The 21345-nt window shown below is 39.2% G+C and overlaps 1 protein-coding gene across 4 annotated transcripts in view; it reads right to left on the reverse strand.

Annotated features, from left to right (window-relative positions):
- Positions 1-11533: 11533 nt before the first annotated feature.
- The window catches only part of TRA2A (transformer 2 alpha homolog), a 29011-nt gene continuing 19199 nt past the window's right edge, over positions 11534-21345 (reverse strand). For 2 of the 4 annotated variants that reach the window (XM_072650930.1, XM_072650932.1), the window contains 6 exons: positions 20386-20551; positions 18904-19092; positions 14904-15019; positions 13848-13976; positions 12684-12751; positions 11534-12494 (listed from right to left, as the gene is read on the reverse strand). In XM_072650930.1, the coding sequence (XP_072507031.1) occupies positions 12484-12494; positions 12684-12751; positions 13848-13976; positions 14904-15019; positions 18904-19092; positions 20386-20551 (679 nt within the window). In that variant the 3' untranslated portion in view covers positions 11534-12483. The remainder of the gene's footprint in view (positions 12495-12683; positions 12752-13847; positions 13977-14903; positions 15020-18903; positions 19093-20385; positions 20552-21345) is intronic. The other 2 variants (XM_072650931.1, XM_072650933.1) reach the window with 1 other exon arrangement.

Genomic DNA, 21345 nt, shown 5'->3' on the forward strand with positions numbered 1-21345 from the left:
TTATCTTTATAATAATGTTATTGTATAGCGTGTTCTCCTGGTTCTGCTGAATTCACTCTGCATCAGTTCATACAAACTTTTCCAGGTTTTTCTGAAACTTTCCTCTTCAACTTTTCTCATATAGGATTGTATTCCATCACAATCATATACTATAAGTTGTTCAGCAAACCCCCAATTGATTGGACACCTGTTCAGTTTTCAATTCTTTGTCACTACCCATGGAGCAGTTACAAATATTTTTTGTACATACATATGCTTTTCCTCTTCCTTTTATCTCTTTGAATATAGACCTAGTAGTGCTATTGCTGGGTCAATGGATATGAATGAGCCAGTAACTTTGAAGGCAAGGTTCCAAACTGCTTTCCAAAATGGTTGGACCAGTTCACAACTCTCTTATCTTTAAATGAGCAGTTGAATTAGCTATATTTTATGACCACTAAGGCTCTTCCTCTCAGTTTGATGAATCCACGAATCTACTTCTCACAGAATCATGGAATGGTCAAGTAGAATAAACTTGAATAAAAGTTATCAGAGGATATTTATAGATTGGTGAGTTGCTGACTTTTGAGTAACTAGATTGGGCATAATCACTCAGAAGGAAGATTTTTAGGTAGCTAATTAAGTGGCAAGTGACTAAATTCCATTTTCAAATGAAAACTTTCAAACCTCTGCTGCAGCAGGCAGCTAGAAAAGATTCTTAACTTCATGTAACCCTCTTTTTACTCCTTAGGAAGGATTCATGTAACTTTATAAATTATATTTTAGACTAGATAAGTAGGTATTTGGTTAAGAAAGGCTTTGGGAAGGAATAGAATGAACGCAATAACAATGTAAATCCAAGTTTTTTTTGTTTATCTTCAATTATGATTTTGAAAAGTCAGCAAAAATGAACTGCTAGTGAAATAGGACACAGATGTATAGACTTCTCATTCATTGGTCTTGACAACACCCCTGGCTTGGACTTGGGCTTTCTTCCCAGAGTTGGGAGGATCATCACTGTGCATTTCAGCCAGGTTGTCAGAGGTGGGGTATACTTTCATGGAAACAAAGAACTTTCATATATTCACTACTTCTTGCAAAAGCCCTATATTTAGTACTGACAACTTTTTAAATACAAAGATCTCTTCTCTCTCTCTCTCTCTCTCTCTCTCTCTCTCTCTCTCTCTCTCTCTCTCTCTCTCTCTCTCTCTCATACACACACACACACACACACACACACACACACACACACACACACACACACACACACCAAAGAAATGGCATCACAGCTCCATATAAATTTACATTATGAACAACAAACAACAATGCTTTAAGGGAAAAAAATAATCTTGTAACTGGTACTTTCTTTAAAATGTTTGTAGTTGAGAACAGGGAAGGAAACTTGATAACCTTGTCTTCCTGTGGGTTTAATTTCCCTTCTATAAAATGGGATATATGAACTTAGGACAGGTAGAGATTCAAAGAGAACAGGATGAGTTGCAAGACTTTTTCTGTATTTTACTCATTAAATGGAAAGAAAGAATCTAGAGTCTTTTAGAGTTCACTGTATAGGAATCCGACCTGGATTTTTACCTTTTCTATTTCATGTTTTCAAGGAGATCAGAATACTCATATTTTAAGCAAATTTGAAGAAAATTTCGTTACTATTCTGTAAAAACAGGTCAAGAGATTCCAGAATTGTTTCACTGCATAGATTGGGCATATTTAAGGACATATATTACTTTACAGTAAGATTTTGTTAATTTTTTCTACCATTTGCTTGGAATTCATCCTAATCCAAGCATAAACTGTGTAATTTATTAAATAAAAATTGTAAAATATTCCTCTATAATTTTCCCCTGAGTTAAATTGATTGAGCTGAAAAGGAATAGTTCTTTCAAACCAAGCAGTCAAGAGATTAGGAATCTATTTAGCATTCTGCAATTCCTGGTTGTAGCAATTCTTTTGTGTCATGCATTTCTTTATTCATTATTTGCTGACATTTCACAAATTGTGATTTTTAAAGTTACCTCATTGGACACACTAAATTGGTCACTATAAAATAAACAACTATATTTTGCTTTGAAGTTAAAAACAATTAGAAATATGTAGCCCCTAACTAGGTTCCTCATTTTTATAGGAGTCTTCATGTCTCACACACACACACCCCAGTCTTTTTTTTTCTGAACAAATGAAAGTATCCATTATGAAGACATCTAGTCATGCTAGTTCCAGGAAAAAATAGAGGTCTGAGTAATTTTCTCTGGCCCTTAGAGATAGAAACATTGTGGTCTAAAATTTTCTAATTGTAACAAAAAATACCCAGTTTCCTAATCAAGTATGAATATCATCTTTAGAGACAGCCAATTCTACAGCCAGAGAAAAACAGGCAGCCTATTTCTTAAATGCATGGGAAAGGTATACAGGAAGGAATCTTGTTTTGTTTTACTTTGTTTTCTTCAATAAAGTCTCATTACCTAATTCTATCTGATCAACTGTCAAGTCTGCAAGAGTTTACAAAAAAAAAAAACATTAAGGCAGATGTTATAGTCATAACAAGCTGTATTTGAATGCAAGGAAACTTGACCTGATACTCTCTCTAGGAGACATTCTCACTGAAAAGAGTAAATCGATTTTATACTGATCAAACTCAATTCTTTCACTCTTCACTGAAAAAGAAAGCAAGCTTTCCTAAAACTCCTGCTACTTGGGCACTGGCCACAGAGCTCAGTGAGAATGACTTCTTGCTTGATAAATATTTTTTTCTTTCAGAGGGGAAAACATATGACTTTGATACGTGTCACCCATGGAGTCTATGTTTCTTATTTCATGGTCTGCAAAGTCTGCTAATTTGCATTGCCTTCAACTTGGTAGAAATTAACGCACTTGCTCTTGGGGGAGGAGGCAGATGATTCAAAAGTGTTCGACTTAATCCACAGATTCTGTCTAGATATGGATAGAGCAGTACACATTTTCCATAAGTAATTTCAAAACCATTGGGTAGATGTTAAAAGGCTTCAGGCATATACCCACGATGGAGACATAATGGGCACTGGGGCTGAGTGGCAGTCCATGAAGACTAGAATTCTCTTGCTGACAGGTGGAACCAAAGGGCTATTAAGAAAGGAATGGTTCATTCAACACATATTTGAATGACTACAGAGGTGCTGTCCTAGGCATAGCAGGGAATACAGAGCTATAAACATTTGACACAAATTCGTGTACTTGTATTTGTTAGGGGAGATGAACCACATAGAAGAAAATTATAATACCAGGAAGAATGCAACTGTCCTCTATGTAAAACTCAAAGAATAACAATAATTCAGATTGATATGGTGCTTTGAGCTTAATGAAGTCCCTTCTTCACAAAAACCTTGTGAAGTAGATAGTAGCAGTACATTATGCCCATTTTACAGATGAGAAAATTGAGGATTAGAGAGGTTAAGTGACTTACCCATTTTTATATAGCTAAGAAATGTCAGATTTCTAAGTCAAATCTCTTCAGTTCTAAGCCTTTTTTCATTTCCACCACTCCTTGATTTCTATTATCCAAAAATTCATTTAAATGTTTCTCGACTCTGTCTTATGAGAATGTCAATGGAAGAGTATTGCCAATTTTTAAAATTGTTGTCATTTGTTCAGCTTAGGTTATTGTGATCCCTATGTTTACTAGTGAGCTATAAATTAGGACTAAATCTTATAAGTTTCTAAATGACTTTTTTTCCCTAGATTTGAAGTATGCTTGTTTACTACCTCTGACATTCCATGATTGGGTGAACAAGTTCATACTCATTCCATATGTTTCCTTCAGCATTTTGTAAACTTCAATCAGACCTCCTCTTGAAATTCTTTTAGTCTAGCCTTATACAGATGTTCTGATTATCCTTTTCTGGACCTTCCTTACTTTGCTGTTGTTGCTTTAAAAATCTACATGAATTATTCCAGGTGCTAGTGAGCCAAAGCTTTTGTATAAGACAAAAGATATAGTTTTTGGATCTGACTGTTTTGGGGGGTGGGGTGGGGTAGAGGGATTAGCACACTAAGCTGCTATTTACAGGAAACAGCATAAAAATGGTGAAGTTTTTTTTTTTTCCTGGAGAGGCGTTGTTCACTCAGGCAAACATCTTTCCAGTAGCATTGGATGATGTTCCTCCTAGAAGCAATCTCTTGTTCTAGAAGCCTTTTTGTTGCCTTCTGGTCTTTTCTAGAAATGGTGAGTACTGCCAAATCATGACTGACCAATGGGAATTTCAGTTTTCTCTTTTAAGAAGGCAGGATTTCAATGGATTTTTCACTTCCCCAGTGTTGGATTCTCTGATATATCTGGTAAATTGAGAACCTCCCAATGAAATGTAACTGACACCATCCATTTGAAAAGAAAACTTTAGGAGGATGCAGAAAATTGTGTTATTCCACAATCCTGTATTAGTAACGTGCAAACGTCGTTAATATAGAGGCAGAGTGCTTTTGTGACTAGAGAGGAGTAATCTTTGAGACAAGAAGACAGGTTCAAATTCCCACCTCTGACACTTTTAAGTAGGGCTTTCGCTGGGCAAGCTAATTGACTTCTTCATCTTTAAAGTGACAGCAAAAATGCCTGGAGTATCTGTCCGCCAGGGTTTTACAAGGTTCACATAATATAATGTATGTGAAATGCTTTACAAATTTGAAAGCACTATATGCATTTTAGCTATTACTGTCATCATCATATTATTCAACCAGCAGGTGTCCATGAGGCTACTTGTGAACTTGCTTCATTGGGCTTCTATTCATTTAAAATGGAAAGAATTCTCTCATACCAGTTCTGACATTTTGTTTTTGAATGTTTTCTGGAGAAAATTCTGATACAACAAAGAATGAGATTCCTCTTGGGACAAGTTAGATTCTGTTATGATCAGAGAAGTTAGACCAAGCAGTCATCAGAGTTTGCCCTTCAATGAACTTCCCTTGGCCAATTAAGCTCAAGTCTTTTGCCTAACATTCCCCTTTAATATTAATAAGAGCAGCCTGTAACAGGAAGATTCTAGTATGAACGAAATCTCAGGAGGCAAGGGTACATCCACAGACTTAGAGAGCCATGGTTGTAGTACAGGTACTGAAGCAGTTACATGGTCACTTGACCCCCATAGACTGCTTTTCTTTCTTTAAAAAAAATTTTTTGTTTTTACATTGTCTAAATCCCGCCCCCCCCCCATATCCATCTCATCTTCTCTCCTCTTATAATGGTTTTTGTCCCTTGTAACAATTTTTTTAGAAGAAAAAAGAAAGAGGAAATGTACATTGAAAAATAATCTGAAACCATCTGCAACATTCTCCAGCCATGGATTTCTCATGGGCTATTTTTTTAGTACATCTCATCAGCAGGATGGGACTTATTTTACAAAGTGTGTTAATTAACCCTCAAGCTGAGTAGATACTATAGCCAAGGCAGAAAAAGGTCAGCATTTCTAAAGAGCTTGTGAAAAGTGAATGAGGTTTTGAACTCCTTTATATTAGAAATATTCCCCTGGGACCCCTCACACAATGTAGACCAAACATTTGATAAACTTAAATCAGACCCACTCTCACCCTTTGACTTCTCCAAGTGTTTTAGACTAGGCACAATTTTTAAAGTATGAATTTAATCACTGCTGCTTAGAAATTATTCCAGCTTCATCCCCACTATAAGCTTCCAATAATTTATCTCAGAGGTTTTATTCATAAATGGAATCCATTGACTTGAAAGTTGTTTTCAAGTTAAACTATTAAAGCATGGAGTGAAATGTGTCTATTTGGAAATAAGAAGCCTGAGGCAATTTTAGTTTCAGATCAATCCTGTTGCACTAGTTTGAGAACGATTACCTAAAACAGGTTTGCCATCAGGAGTGTCAAGTCATACATATATCTAACGAATGTGTAGAAGTAAGGTGGGTTTCCACCGTGAGGGAGGCTCCTCTGAAATGATAAACCACATCAATCGAAAGACCTAGTTTACATGTGTATATGCTGCTACTACTTTGAATCTAGTTACAGTTTCAGGATTATTTCTAATAGAGAAGATGCACTTTGGAAATTTGCAAAATATTAATTAATTACTTCTGACCTAATTAACTGATTTTTAAAAAGTCATTTGTGTTTAAATTTGTTGAAAATCGTTTAAAAATAAAAGGAACTTTAAGTCTTGAGTAGAAGGAAAATAATTCTTGAAGACCTGATACAATGGTCTGATTTCAAATCAGAACCTGGCATTTGAACTTCACTTATCGCTCTTTGTAGCTTCCCCTCTCAGAGTTCCCACTCTTCATTCATAAAAGGTAGATGATTAGGGCAGGGATTCTTCACTTAACTCTTTTTTCCTGCTTATGAACCCCTTTGGCAATCAGAAACCTAAGGATTCATCCTCAGAATAATGCTTTTAAATATGTGAAATCAAATATGCACAATTATAAGTGAAACCAGTTGAAACCATATTGAAATAGGTATCAAATAGTTTTTTTTTTCATTCCTGGACTCTGGTGAAGAATCCTTGGACTAAGGTGTCTTCTGGTCATAAATCCTATGGTCCTAGCAGGATCTTTACTTATCTCCAAGTAATTAATTCTTTCCAACATAGTTCTATAAATGTAGAGGTTATAAGAGATTGGACTCAGTTTGTACAGACCCCAGTAGCCTCAGTAGGACAGATACGAATTACATTAGACACAAAGGCACAGATAGGTTGGTGTCTACACTGAGATTCCTTTGGCATGTATGAGGTGAGAGGACCATTGGTATATTTGATTATTGGGCAGAGTCCCTCACCAAAGCCTCATTGTAGCATGGAACTGATGAGGTTCTTGAAGGCCATGCTTTGGCAGATTTCTACCAAGCTGGAATGTTTTGAGTTTCATCCCAGAACACAAAATGTTTGTTTTCATCAAGACCTATCTAGCTAAATTTGGAAAGGCTTTTTGTCACAAGGCTAGCCAAAGACAGAGGCATTTCTCTTTGGCCACAACTCATGAAGATGTCCTGTGCTAAAGGTGTGAACTCATAGTCTGCATGGGGATAGCTGCATGAATGGATTTTAATTTTAAACAATTTTTAAACAGAATTTTAAAAGTACTTAAATATTAAGTAATATCATTAATGGGTAGATTAAGGTCATTATAACAATTTACTTATTTTTCTATAATGTCAGATACATTTCAGAATTAAGATAGAAATATTCAGGAGAATTTTGCTGATGCACCAGTCACTTAAATGTGTGACCTCAAACTGCCAAAATAATCCAGATTTTTTTAGTGTATTTTTTAAAATTAATAATCAGTTATTATTAATGTTTCTCAATTAATTAAAAAATAAAACTCTTAAGATATAGATGATGCATAGTCCAACAAAACAAATTCCTGGATCATCGATGTCTGAAATATGTCTCTGAATTTCAAGATCATCACCTCTCTGTTATCACTGTCATTTTTATCCTTTAGGACTCAGTTTCTCTTTGCACTAATCAGAGTTCTAAAGTCTTTGAAAGTTGTTTTTCTCCAAAGTGTTATCATTGTCTAAACTGTTCTACTGGTTCTGCTCACTTCACCCTGCATCAATTTGTAAAACGTTTCCCAGTTTCCTCTGAAACTGGTTCTTAATTTCATATGGCACAATAATAGTCCATTACATTTATAGACCGCTATTTGTTTAGCCATTCCCTGACAGGAGAATACCCCCCGAGTTTCCAGTTTTTGTATACCAAGAAAAGAGCTGCTATAAATATTTTTTTATATTCAGGTTCTTTTCCTCTTTCTCTGATTTCTTTGGGGGTATAAGCATAGCAGTGGTCAAAGGTAGTGACAAACTACTTTCCAGAATGGTTGGACCAATTGCATATCCAACAGTGCATTAATGTACCTCCTTAATGGCAGCCCCTAGATTTATACCATAGGCTTATTTTTTCACACACATACACCTTCCCCAAAAAACACAAATTCATGATAAACTTTAAAAATCAAAAGGGAGTTGAAAAAGCAGGAAATATAGTTCTGCCTATGAACAAACTGGAGATAGAAAATGAAAACCTAATCTAGCTGCATAAACTAAGAATTTGTTGGTCTGAAGTTTTTATAATTTATAATGCCACTCCCTCTCTTCAGGTTTTCTTGGGTGTACTTTGGATCAGAGGTGTGTGGAAACATTTTACTAAGATTTGAAAATATTTGAAGAAAAATACTCCAAATAGAAATTTATTTTAATTTAATAAAGACAAAATCTGCAGTAAAATTATCCGCTAATCATCTTAAATCACTGAATATTTGATGCAGCATTGCACCGTGGGAAGTCCCTGAGCTCGGGAGTCAGAGAATCTGTGCTCAAATTCCAGTTCTGACACTACCTGGGTGAGGTTGAACAATCAATCAACATGCATTTATTAAGTGCTTAATATGTGCAGGACACTGGGGAGGAAGCTCTTATGGAGATTATACATTATTGCAGAGAGAACATATACATACAGTCCTGAAACAAATTCCATACAACATACAGAATAGATATAAGGTATCCTTCCAGGAGGAGAAAGGATCACAAATGATCTACAACAGGTGGTTGTCATTGTTGAGTCATGGCCAACTCTTCATGACCCCATAGACCACAACACACTAGTACTGTCCATGGGATTTTCTTAGCAAAGATATTGGAGTAGTTTGTCATTTCCTTCTCCTATGGACTACAGCACAGATTAAGGGACTTGCCCAGGGTCACACAGCCGGCAAACGTCTGAGGTAAGATCTGAACTGAGATCTTCCTGACTCTGTCCACTGAGCCCACTTTAACTAAATTATTTCAGGAATACCTGACTTCCAATACTGCCTCATAGACTTTCTGGCTATATGACTGGGAAAGTCATCTAAGGAGTCTTCTTTTATGTCCTTGTCTATAAAATGATGATCCTTTAAATCTATGTCCCTGTGCTCCATGAAGAACTTCCCAGACTAAAGCCGTGCAGTAAATTTTCAACATGAAGCTTCTCCTAAGACATTAAATGCACATGCAAAGGTTGTTCCAGTCAGTTTCTGAGATGGGAGATTTCACTGGGGGCTGAAATGACAGCTCTTCCATACTGATCACATTTACATTAATTGCCCAACAGTATGAAATCACTGGCATTCCATGCTCCCCAACTGAAGGCTGACATCACATTTAAGCGGTTTATCATCAGTACGGATTTTCTCATGTTCACTTTTGCCTCGAGCATATCGCATATTCATTACATTCGATGGGTCTCTTTTCAGGATGGACTCTCTCATGCTCAGTAGGACACTGTGGTGTAGTAAAAGCTTTTCCACATTCGTTCCATGTAGAGGGCTTTTCTCCAGCACGAATTCTCAGGGGTTTACTGTGGCATGGTTTACTATATCACAAGGGATGATACTACAGCTGATTCTTAAAGGAATCTAGGGATTCTGAGAGTAAAAGACCTTTTCAGAGAGAGCAAACCATACATGGAAGACAATGAAAAACAGACACTGCAGATGTGAGCACAGTGTGTGAAGAAAATCAAGCCACTGGGACCAGACCACAGGCTAGCTATACAGGAGTAACATTTGAAAAGATTGTATAGAAATAAGACTGCAAAAATGCCAGATCCTAGCAAGTGAGCTATTTCAATTTACTGGGGCCAGGGTTCATGTTTAGAAGTATGGCTTAGGAAAATCACTTTGGCAGCTATGGAGAATAAATCAGAGGGAGAGATCTGAGGCACAGAGAGTCCAGCCATAGACCAGGAGGTGATGAAGGCCCCAACTACAGCGACTGCTGTTGGGAGCGGAGGCACAGGTGAGAGATGGAAACAAATTACAGAGTAGTAAGGGAGAAAACAATATAGTGAGGACTTTGGTGACTGGGAGGATGGATGGTGGCCTACGTTCTATTTTTGGCATGAGTTTGAGAAAATAAGAGGTCCCATTCCAAATGTTCATTAGGCAGCTGGTGAAGCAGGATTGGAACACAGGAGAAAAGATCATGCTGGGTTGATCAACCTAGAAGTCACCTGCAGAGAGAACTGAAGCCATGGGAGCCAATGAGATGGCTCACCAAGTGAGGGGAGAGAAAAGGGTGGGCCCAGGATAGAGCCTTGGGAAACTAGTCACAGCTTTTCCAGGGTGTTTCCTCATCTCTAGCCAACCTTGAAGGTCCCTTCTACCTCCATTAAGACATGCTTCAATGACATCAGGAATATCTGCTTCAGTTGGTTTGGCTGAATTATCATTTGTTTATGAAGCTGCAGAAAGTAGGGGTAGGCAGAGGAGGAAGCCAGGGCTTTAAAATGTGTATGTCTTAACAAAACTTTTCAGGTGTGGGGACTGTTATGTATGATAGGCCATACTAGAGACCAGTAATGCAACTTTCAAGAAAATGGCCATTTATTAGTACGTAGGCCAAATTCACCTTAAAGAAGTCACAAATTGAACAGTTTAAATAATCGGCATTTATAAATATTAATAGCAACCTTGTAGGAGAGGAAGCAATTACTATTTATTATCCACTTTGAAGAGCATTAGAGGTCACAAATGAAACGAACAACTTTTTCTCGATTCCATCTGAAGTAACAAAACTTTTTCAGACGATTATTAGCATTTAACATTTATAAAATAAATCATGGGGGGGGCAATTTCCATCTCCTACAAAATTTTACAGGTAAACTGTATCTGTATCATACGTACAAAGAGCTGCCTCTATTTGACCTGTTATTGTACCTAACATCAGGATTCTTACACTTGATCAGAGGCCTTCCCACTATTTAACCAGGAGGTAAATCTAATATTCTTAGTCTTTTCACCCTCCTCTTAAACAAACAAAAAAAGGGTAAACACCAAAACATTTCCACTGATTACCTAACTCTTCACAACCTTTTTGTGCCAATTTCCTAGATAAGTTAGTAAGGTTCATGGTTACGTGCACTGTTGTAAAACTCTCCACTTGTCAATAAAATGTAAGCTTCCCAAGGACAGGGGCTGTTCTGTTTGTATCCTGAGCACCTGGTCCAGCACACAGCAGATACTTGGTAAATATTTAGTGAATTTACAATGTCTGTTTTTTAAGGTGACCATGGAGGAGAATATAACGTTAAGCCCTGCACTTCCCCCAAGAGTCTATCTCCCTTCCAATAAGGTTAAGTTTCTTGCTTCAGGCCCTCTTAGTAATCTAACCTGTGTATATCAACATGAATTACCCACCACCCTTTAACATCTTGGGAAGATAAAAGTGGGAAGAGAAAGTGAAAACCAAAGATTTGAAAGGCCTTTGGAAGCAGTTTAGCTCAGCTTCCCAGACCCCATTTTAAAGATGAGGAAATAACAGGTCCATAAACCATGTGATAGGGCCAAAGTCGGAAAAGGCAGGGCTCCTCAGACCTGCTTCTTTCCTCTAGACCTTGCAAATATAGAGGCCACAGAACAAGAAGAAGAACATTTTCAGAGTAGAAAAAAGGTCAAGATTCTGGGTTAGCTATTATAGTAAATGAAACATAATGAATGAGACCTACACAATCCAGACTCTTACTTGCAAAACTGTTAAATTTTGTATGAATAAAAAGATGACAAGATTTCAATGGAATTAACTTTTATTTGAAATGAGAGCAGACTTATGGTAAATTCCCCCCCCACACATATCACGTCAAAGGATTGTAAACTATAACCTGTTTAACCCATTATCCCAATACCAAAATTTCTACGAACAGCAAATTATATAACTAAATTGCTATATTCAATAAATAGGGGTTGTCCTTCACTGATTAAGGGAACATTTAAACTGAATAAGGTTCTTAAAAAAACACACACAAAAACCACACTTTAATTAAATTTGCAAGGTTTAACAGATGTATTTCAAATGCAATATGTTGTGCAGGAGTCCACAAGCTTTTCATCTCTAAAACACAGACCTAATTTTTAGGGTTCAATTTTTGCTTCCTTTCAAAAGAAATGATCAAAAATCATTTTTCTTCTACAGTTTCAAACTTTCTACACTCAACTATTTGACTGTTCCATGCCACCTCACATTTAAATTTGTCATTTACTGAACAGTTTTAGATAGGTTACTATTTTTCTTAAAATAAACAGGCAAACAGTTAGCCAAAAATAAACAAACAAAACACCCCCAAAACACCAAGTTATTTATCAATGAAAATTTCTGTTACAATGTGTGTACAATTCACACAAAACAAGCTTCTCAAAAACAACAATTACTTTCTTCATTTGATTAAGAGTTAATTTTGGTTTTTTGTAAAAACAACAAAAAAAAGAATTTACAAAACGTATTAACACTGGGGTTTCCTTTAAGTTTTGCTTAAGATGTTTGACTACTCAAAACTACAACAATTACATCTTCCAGAGTATAATAAAGGGGCGAAAACAGCAATATATCAACTTAAAAAGTGTAGATTCTAAGTAAACCGAAGATTTTTCAAGGATTCTTGAGAGGTGGGTAAGATTAAAAGTTGGAGAAATCCAGAAGAATTTTAAAAATCCAAGTCCTCAACAGCAACCGTTCAATTCCTTAATAGCGTCCTGCAAAAGAAAGAAGGGGAAAAAAAGGTACAGAACTGAAATTTACCTTGACTTGGGCAACATTATTTTGAACACAGTAACAACAACAACATGCATAATTTTCCTAACAAACTTCTATTTAAAAAAAATCCGACAGGCATTCAACAGCAAGAATGACCAATACTGAACCTATATCTGAACTGTACATACTTGGGCTATAGGAACGGGATCGTGATCGTGATCTGTATCGACTGTAATATGGAGACGGTGATCTTCTTCTGTAAGAAATTCAAATGATTATTTAATGTATTTCCAAACTTCCAATAAATAATCTCAAACCCCTCTAATGAAGCAGAGGAAGATAATTTTTCTCCTGAGTGATTTTCCCAGGACATTGTTGCAAGTTAAAAGTAGAACCAAGATATTAATCCCATAGATTCCAAAACCTCAGCTCAGTTAAGAGTATCTTTAATCATTTACTCACTTCTAGACAGTTTTTCTACTGTCTTGCTATGTTTAGGGGAATTGTCTATTAAAATGACTGAAAAAAGTGCATTACAAAATTAAATATTGGACATGAAAAGTTTTAACATGACGTAGGAAAACTTGCTGAAGTTTCTTAGGTGAGCAAATAAAGACTCTTTTTAGTCTGAGAATAGACCCAGTGTGAAACAAAGTAGCACGGTATTTACTCAAGAGAACTGCAACTGAATTGCCAGTCAAAGTGCATCAAGACAAAGCTAACGCGCATTACCTGGCAACTAAGTAACGTGCCCTTACTACATGTTGATCTAATCGTGACACAGCTGACAAGATTGTAACCGCACACAGACGCTCCAACAGTGGCGACATTCAGCTCAGAAGGGAGTTTCCATGCTCTGCTTGCTCAGAATCTTGACAGTGTTTCCCTCTCCCTCTCAAATGCTCCCAAATGTAAAACACTTGTAGAGATTTAATTTTAAACTTCATTAAAACATCCCCCTCTCTGCAATATCTCCGCCCTCCCCTCCATTTCCTCCTCTATAAAACTGGTCACCCACCCAGGAGAATATCCTCTTCCACCTCAAGAGCCTGTGCTGATTCCTCCATTTAAAGTCACCACTTTTGGGGGAGGACAGTGTTCAGAGAAACCCTTGGCTGGCTTCCTCCACAACCCCGAATATATGGAAAAGGGAAGTCATGATTTCACAATCATTTGTCTACTAAATATAAGTGGGAACGTAACTTAGAAAACTAAGAAAATCCCTGTACGAGAATTTATAGAAAGCTTTTTGAAAAATATATTTTTAAGTATTAAAAACTTCCATTTTAAACATGTAGACTTCATGAGGCCTAAAGTATAAAAAATTACGAAACATAAATCAGAACTGTTACCTGTACCGGTAATCATATTCTTCATATCTGTCATATCCTCGATCGTATCCTCGATCATAGTAAGAATCCCGACGTCTCCCGCCTCCGCCACCACCTCCACCGCCTCCACCACCTCCACCTCCTCCACTACTACAAGGGGATAAAAACAAAGTTCAGCTTCAGAAATGTCTATTTTCTCAGTCATGTTTGAGAACCTAAATGTGGGTTGGAAGAAAAAACCTAAGTACTTAAAAGTTTCACTTCTCTTTAGGAATTTTTTCAGTGTTCTCTCTGCAACTGTCGCTGACTGCTCACAAGAATTCCAGACAATTTCTTCAAACCAAATAAATGTTGTTGAAATTTCAAAATGCTGCCCCAGCCGGCACCAAGCTAGGAACCCACCAAAAGCCAGGGGAGCCTTACAGCAACAACACTGACTGACCCTATGTCTTTTTTTTTTTTTTTGAGAGGAATCATACCTGTTATTTCTTTGGTATACGGAACTCCTAGTAAGGAAACTTCCCCCTTAAAATGTAGATCTGCACCTACACAGTAATTTAAGAGTGGAAAAAAGCTGCTAGGGATGTCAAGACGTAGAGTTTGGGGGGGAGGGAAGAGGAGGTGCGACAAATTCAGCTTGTGTATCAGATCTTCGAACCGGGTTCAATCAGTTCTTTTGTCTACTATACCACACTTCTTCTTTATTACCTTAATTTTATATTCAAAAAGCAACTACCATGGAAATAAAAATTATGCAGCAACAACAAAAAACGCCCAAACTTGGGACAGGTCTTCATGACATCTTTAGAAGGGCACCTTATAAGACACAAATATGAGGTTATTTCCAACCTTAGCTAGAGCACTTGCAGAAATTTTAAATAGTGGTATGAAGGATAAAAGTTACTAAGCTTAATCTACTTCTTGAAAGCTTTTCCAAGATTTTTTAAGAAGACGAGGCAAAAACAAGAACAAAAAGTGAGATAAAAACAGTAACCCCAGTGTCTGCACCACTTCGTGGTCCCCGTTCAGCCCCACTGTGCCCCCGACGCGGCCTGGCCCAGGGTAGCTGGGGCTTACTGGGTGGGTCTCCCCATGTAGATGCCCGGTGTGGGTGTGTGCGCTCTCTTGGTGATGGAGTAGTCCACCCGGATCCTTCGGCCGTCCAGCTCCATCCCGTTCGCCCTTTCCATGGCCTACAACAGAGAAGAGGTCACAGCTGTGCCCACTGTCGCCGTCCCGGGGACCCACATCCCAAACACCCATCACCCCCCCTCTAGAGCCCCCAGTTGGCCTGTTCGTCTCCACCACGTCCAGCTGCCCTCATCAGGCAGGGGTCACTGGGGATGGAGGCCTGCGGCCCCACCAAGCATCTGCATTGGCGCCTTGTCACCCCAAGCCTGCCCCCTAGTGGCGAAGAGGGGGAAAAGGTTGGCGCGTAACGGGGAGGGGGGGCGGGGGCAGGAGGTCTCAGCCCCCTCCGTTTCAGTCAGGGGTCACGCCTGTGGCCGCTGGGGCCGCGGTCAAACAATGCCGGACCCGGCAGCGGCGAACCGCGCCCCGCCGGGCCTATCCCTTCTCCTGGCCAAACGATCGGCCCCCGAATCGTTCGGACCCTCAACACTCGGGCGCAGGTGGCGCGCCTTTTGTCCCCCGCCACTAGACAATGTGAGTCCCACCCCCCCCCCACTTCCCGCTGCCGCCGCCATGTTAGGGGCCCCAGCAGCCCGGCCCAGCCTCCCGCACAGTCGGCTCATGGCGGCTGCCAGGACGGACTCTCATTCCTGCGGCAAGAGCGACATCTGGCGTGCCGGGCGCTTACTGCCGCGGTCCGCAGGCTGCGAGAAGCGCCCGCTGGTGGCTGCCAGGGGGCACTGCGAAGTGCCAGAAAAAAACACAGCATGGCGGCTACGGCCGCCGCCATGATGACGCTCGTGGCGCTGGTTACGCACGGCCTTACGCCTGGTTACGCAGAGAAACGTAGGGGCACGCAACCAGACGCACAGCGACCCACGCCGGTACGTGCGCCCCTGCACGTCTGCACGCAGAATTGCGTAGTCAACGGCGCCCAGCTGCGGGGACAAGAGGGCGGCTCCCGAGAAGCCGCCATGCTGCTGCAGACATGGCGACTCGGGCGAACCGGGTGGTACGTTCGCCGTTTCTCAAAGGCGCCCCGTAAAGATCCACTAAACACGGGCCGCGCCACACGGCGTCATCCAAGCAGAGGCCGCGGCCTAGCAGCCCGTCTTTCCTCCACTTTCCCCACGTACTCGGCCTGGCGCTGGGCCCAGGCTGCTTCGCCTTAGCCTGTGCTGCCCCCTGGCGGCCCTGCCCGGTGACAGGCCTGGTCGCGTGTTGTCAGAGGGGGAAAGAGGGCGCCCCGCGTGACTGCCACAGGACCATCTCAGCGGGGTCCTCTGCTCGCCCATTCTAGTGACAGTCCGCGTGTTTACGGAGTGAGATCACCCCCATGTGACCTAAGACATACGTAAGCTTTTACAGTCACCGTAAACACAACCATTTACCTAACGTGTAAAGAGCTCGGACCTTATTTCACCTGCGCACACCAAGTAAATCCTGGAACTTGTTAAGTTAAAAAAGTGTGATGACTTTTCTCTGTAACAGCCTGAAAACTCACTTAAGATAAAACACAAAATTGTTGCAGATGTTTACTTTTAAAATCCGAATTACAGACCGAATGACGTCCCATCCTCTTCATCAGCTTGCCCCCCCATCCTACTGAAATAAACCACAAAAGTCCCACTGGACAAAACCCCTGCCTCAGAAACGGACCCCACAGCGCCACTAAACGAGGCCCAATTTTTCTGACCAGCAACACAAATAAAAAGTCTGGTCATCTGCACTCCACTTTAAACCTATTTCAAGTAATGAAGCACCAACACAATTTAGATGGGAATTAGTTTTAAAAGGCTGAGAGAAGGACACCTGCTAACTTCAAGCCCTATTTGTTTTTCCACTGCAACTTATAAAGGGAAGCCTCAGCTATCGGGCACCAGGAACCACCCAAACACCCAGAAAAAGGAAAAAGGCCCCAGTGAGCAGCCGCAGTCTACACAAGCTAGCTGGGAGGCTGGCGGTCACAGCTGACACCTCAAATGAGTTTGGTAACAAATGCCCTCGCTCACCTTGGTGAGCGGTCAGCAGGTCAGTACTTCTTCAATGATAATTTGAGGAAAAAAATATGACTCTGCGTGCCACACGGCACTCCCAAACGAACAGACGTTACACAGTGTCCCTCCTCTTTCTACAAACTGCAATAGTGGGCTTCCTTGTTAACACAATCTCTTCATAGTGGTTACATTAAAACTGGATTCCTAAAAATGGAACTGTACTTGTCTATAAAACACTTAACAATATTATCAGCACGTTTTAACAAACCCCAGTCATTACAGTATTAAAGCCGACTAACTGCCTGACCACTGCAAAGTGTTCTCACGGCACTATTCCCTGTAACACTGCTTTTGCTTCAAGATTTTTCATTTAAGTTACTAGTGTGAAGCTAGTTGTGCTCCTGGAGAGAAGAACAGTGCCATGATAAACTGCAAACACCATATAAACAATATATCCTGTACTCACCGATACATTTTTAGATCACTTTAAATCATGCAAATCAGAACTGATACTAGGCCAAAGTAAAAGCAGGGAGAAAAGGGATCCATATAGAATGTAAAATTAAAATGAAGGAGAAAAGAAATGAGGAGCTGTTAAAAAATACTCAAAGATTTTGTTAAATACTGTTACAAAAATAAACTCAAATGACTTTCATTAATTGAAGTGGGGATTTTAAAGCAAATAATTAAAGCAGCAGTCAAGCTACACCTTTTCCCATTTCCCTACCAGTCTCATTATATAACTCACAGAGCTCACTGCAGGTTTCCTGCAGGCTGCAATTCTAGTGAACAGAACAGAGTTCCTGAAAAGGCTCTCTAAAAGACCTGCTTCTGGAATTGAAATATGAGCAAGGTCAGAAGAAAAGGGGACAGGACAATCATATTTGCCACAGGGCTGTTCCTGTCAGGTTCTGCTGAGTCTACGCAGAGCAAACTACCCCTCCTGCCACCTCTGCTGGGAAACTGAAAGGCAGAGGCAAATCCAGAGACTGAATAATCTGGCAGTCCTTTAAATATGCAGAAACATTAGACCCAATGCCTGTGGAGCTGCACAGATCTATAGACATTTCATACGTGTTTTATAACTCTTAACTTGTTGATCTTTTCATAATTTACTATGCAAGACCAGCTTTAAAAAATTCAATGTTTTCTGCATTCTGAAGGAATGTTCTACATTTTTAAAAAGTATGGTATTAATATTTTAAAACAAAACTGCATACAATAATGGGCAAATGGCATTGGCTTACGATAAAGTAAAGTTTAGCTTAAAAAAGGGCCCCAAACAATTAGCATATGACAACATGTTAAATAAGCTAAGCACTACTCAACTGTAACAGGATGTTTCGCTCTGTTCTCAAAAGGTTAGCCTAATTTTTCAATTTAATTATAAATCTTCATTCTCATTACATACAGGAAAGGTGTCAAATGTACTATGTATTCCATTTAAGTCAAACTGTCATCCTTGAACAATCTGTTTGGGGAATTTAATTCAAAGGAGATCATTTCTGGCTACTGTACTGTCTTCTGAGATCATTTTTCTTTAAATCAATCTGAATATGATGGTAGCAGTCAAACTACAAAACAATTTTAGTTGCCCGTTCTATATCTGTCCACATGTATTTTACTTGTCACGACTGATAATAGCAGCCTCCAGGATAACACAGAGGAAACATTAATGTAAACATTGCAGTTATGCATGGTGCTGCTGTTTGAGATTATCTAAGTGCACTATTGCACTGCCTTTAGTAATATAACTTGCTACAGATAACTCTATCAGATTATGTTACTAATTTAGTTTGTAATGTACATTGCAATTACATTGCAATATACACCTGTGTAACAGCCATTTCCCAGTCTACCTATTTTTCACAACTTTCAAGCTGTCTAGCCAAGATCCTTTAGCAATCCCCAGGTACTCTAGATGTGAAGCATAAAAACAGAAAACCTACCTCTTTTGAATCATCTATTCGCTCAAAATAAACAAAGGCAAATCCTCGGGATCGTCCAGTTCGCTGATCATAAACCACATTGACACCACTCAAGGGCCCATAACGGGAAAATACTTCCCGAAGATCTCTCTCTGTTGTATACAAACTCAGACCAAATACTCCCAGACATGTGTTGGGGTCTGGATTAGCCTAACAAAATAAAAAGCTTGTTCAGAAAGGACATGACAAAGTGCTCTCCAATGAAATACATTTAAACCACTCTGCCTAGAATGCATCATTCTTCCATAATTTATAACATTCATTCATATGAACCTCAAAGCCCCATTTCTGCATAGGTAGTAAACTGAATCAGGAAGAAAACCTGAACAACTACTGACATGCCTACATTAAGAGGCATTCCTAGTGCAATATCAGGATTTGTCCATTTCACAGTCCCAATTTGTCTTAAAAAAGACAATTATGAGAAGACTTTAAAATGCTAGGGAGAATAATCAGCATATTCAAAGATGAATGTCTAGTAGAACTAACTATATTAAAATTAGTGGTGGTGAAGTATGGGGGGGAGCACAGGGGAAAAAGAGAAGGAAAGGAGAATGATAGCTTTACCCCAGATTTTCCTGAAGTAGTTAAGTACACACAGAACCACACACATTGCATTCATCTGTGTCTCAACTCTGTCAGATAAGAAAATTTCCTTTGCCTTTGTGGCCTACTTAATACCTTCCCACATATCTTTTTAGGAGGCCAATTCCAAAACGCTTGGTGAATGACATAGCACCATGTCAACAGCAATGACAAAATGTTTTCCTATACTAGTAGGACTAATTTTTCTGCCTCCTAAAATGGGGGGAGAAGAAGGGGGTTTGAGCTCCTAGATCCATGGTCTAACCAGAAAGAAAAGAGAAAGCTCACAGCTTAGAGGCCCTCTGGTGGTGAAACAGAAATCTTTAGCAAATTCTAAGAGGTCTTTTGCGTTTTTAATTTAAATTACAATGCTAGGGCAGAAAGGCACTTTAAATTACCTACTTTTTATAGTAGGACCTCCAGTTTTATAGTAAGCCATTGGATCAGAAAAATCACAGACCAAGGTAATAGGAAAGCTGGGAGAAAAGCCACAGAAATCCCAATTCCTGGCCTGGTGCATTTTCTTTCCACAATAAACATTATTCCTCAGGGATGCATCAAAACATGTAGCAATGGTCTCCTGGCAGGACACTCACCTCCTCTAGGAAACTACTAAGTGACTAATTCAACCTCAGTTTTTGTTCCCCTCCACCTCTCTGGCCTCAGTTTCCTAATCTCTAATTGAGGGAAAACTGACAAGATCATCTCTAAGGTCCTTTCTAGCTCTAATTCCTAAAATACCAACTGTCCTACAGAAAAAACCAAACAATGCTCTTGCATCACTCCCTCTCCCCCAACCATAAAATGTGAACAAAAGTAGGGCATTAATTTGAATTAAATTATTTTAAGATTACATACTCTGCTGCCCGTATGTCTTCTTCGGTTAGACATGGGAGAATGACTGCGGCTTCTTCTACGACGATACTCTGGTGTATATGACCTACTTCGTGATCGTCTCCTATGAGAATGAGAGTGGGACCTGGATCGAGTATAGCGTCTATGAGAATGTCTCCTTGACCTCGACCTTTAAAAGAAGTAAGTTTAGTAAGAAAGAGCATTAAGTACCTGCCTCAACATAACCCTGAATATTCCTTAAATGCCAAGTACAAAACAAAAACCAAATCTCTGCATTTATTTTAAACTCAAAGTTAGCTTAGAATTGTATTTTTAATCACTTATGGAGATAAATAATTTCATGATATTAATCAAAAGATAAATAACTGAGAAGCATCATTACTTCCAGCCTCACTGATGATAAAACAGTGCTGATGGAAAAGAATAAACCAATAATTATAATTTATTTACATATTTTAAGAAAAAAAAGGAATATCCTTTAAGTATATTCTTTTGAAATTGTTGTCTCGTGACAGAAATGACATGTGCTTTGCACATTCTTTGTCACTTTTCTTCAAGAAGAACCATGTGCTGACAAGTAACCCCAGAGCTAGAGTTTGAGAGAAATTAGGCAACAATAAAGAATCTTAAGCAAAATGGAAAATACACCCATAACAGAACTCTACCTTCTACTGGTGCGGACTCTGTTCTAACATATTATCATCACACTGCCATGTGAGAAGGTATAAAGTATGTAATTTTTTACAGACTGACATTTATCTTATTTCAAAGTTGATTTAAATGATGTACATCAGAATTATGCAACTTTCAAGATACCTTTTTACAAGGGTCATTTTCCAAAATGAATTCGATGTGGGGGAAAAATTTATAAAGCTTTTGCTTTGAGCTTAAATTTGAAGTCTACATAAGGAATCTTAAGGGGAAGGTGACTGAGCCAAAGATGAGAGGAGAGAAACTTATTTC

Source organism: Notamacropus eugenii, chromosome 3, assembly GCF_028372415.1.
Source record: "Notamacropus eugenii isolate mMacEug1 chromosome 3, mMacEug1.pri_v2, whole genome shotgun sequence".
Classification (NCBI taxonomy): domain Eukaryota; kingdom Metazoa; phylum Chordata; class Mammalia; order Diprotodontia; family Macropodidae; genus Notamacropus; species Notamacropus eugenii.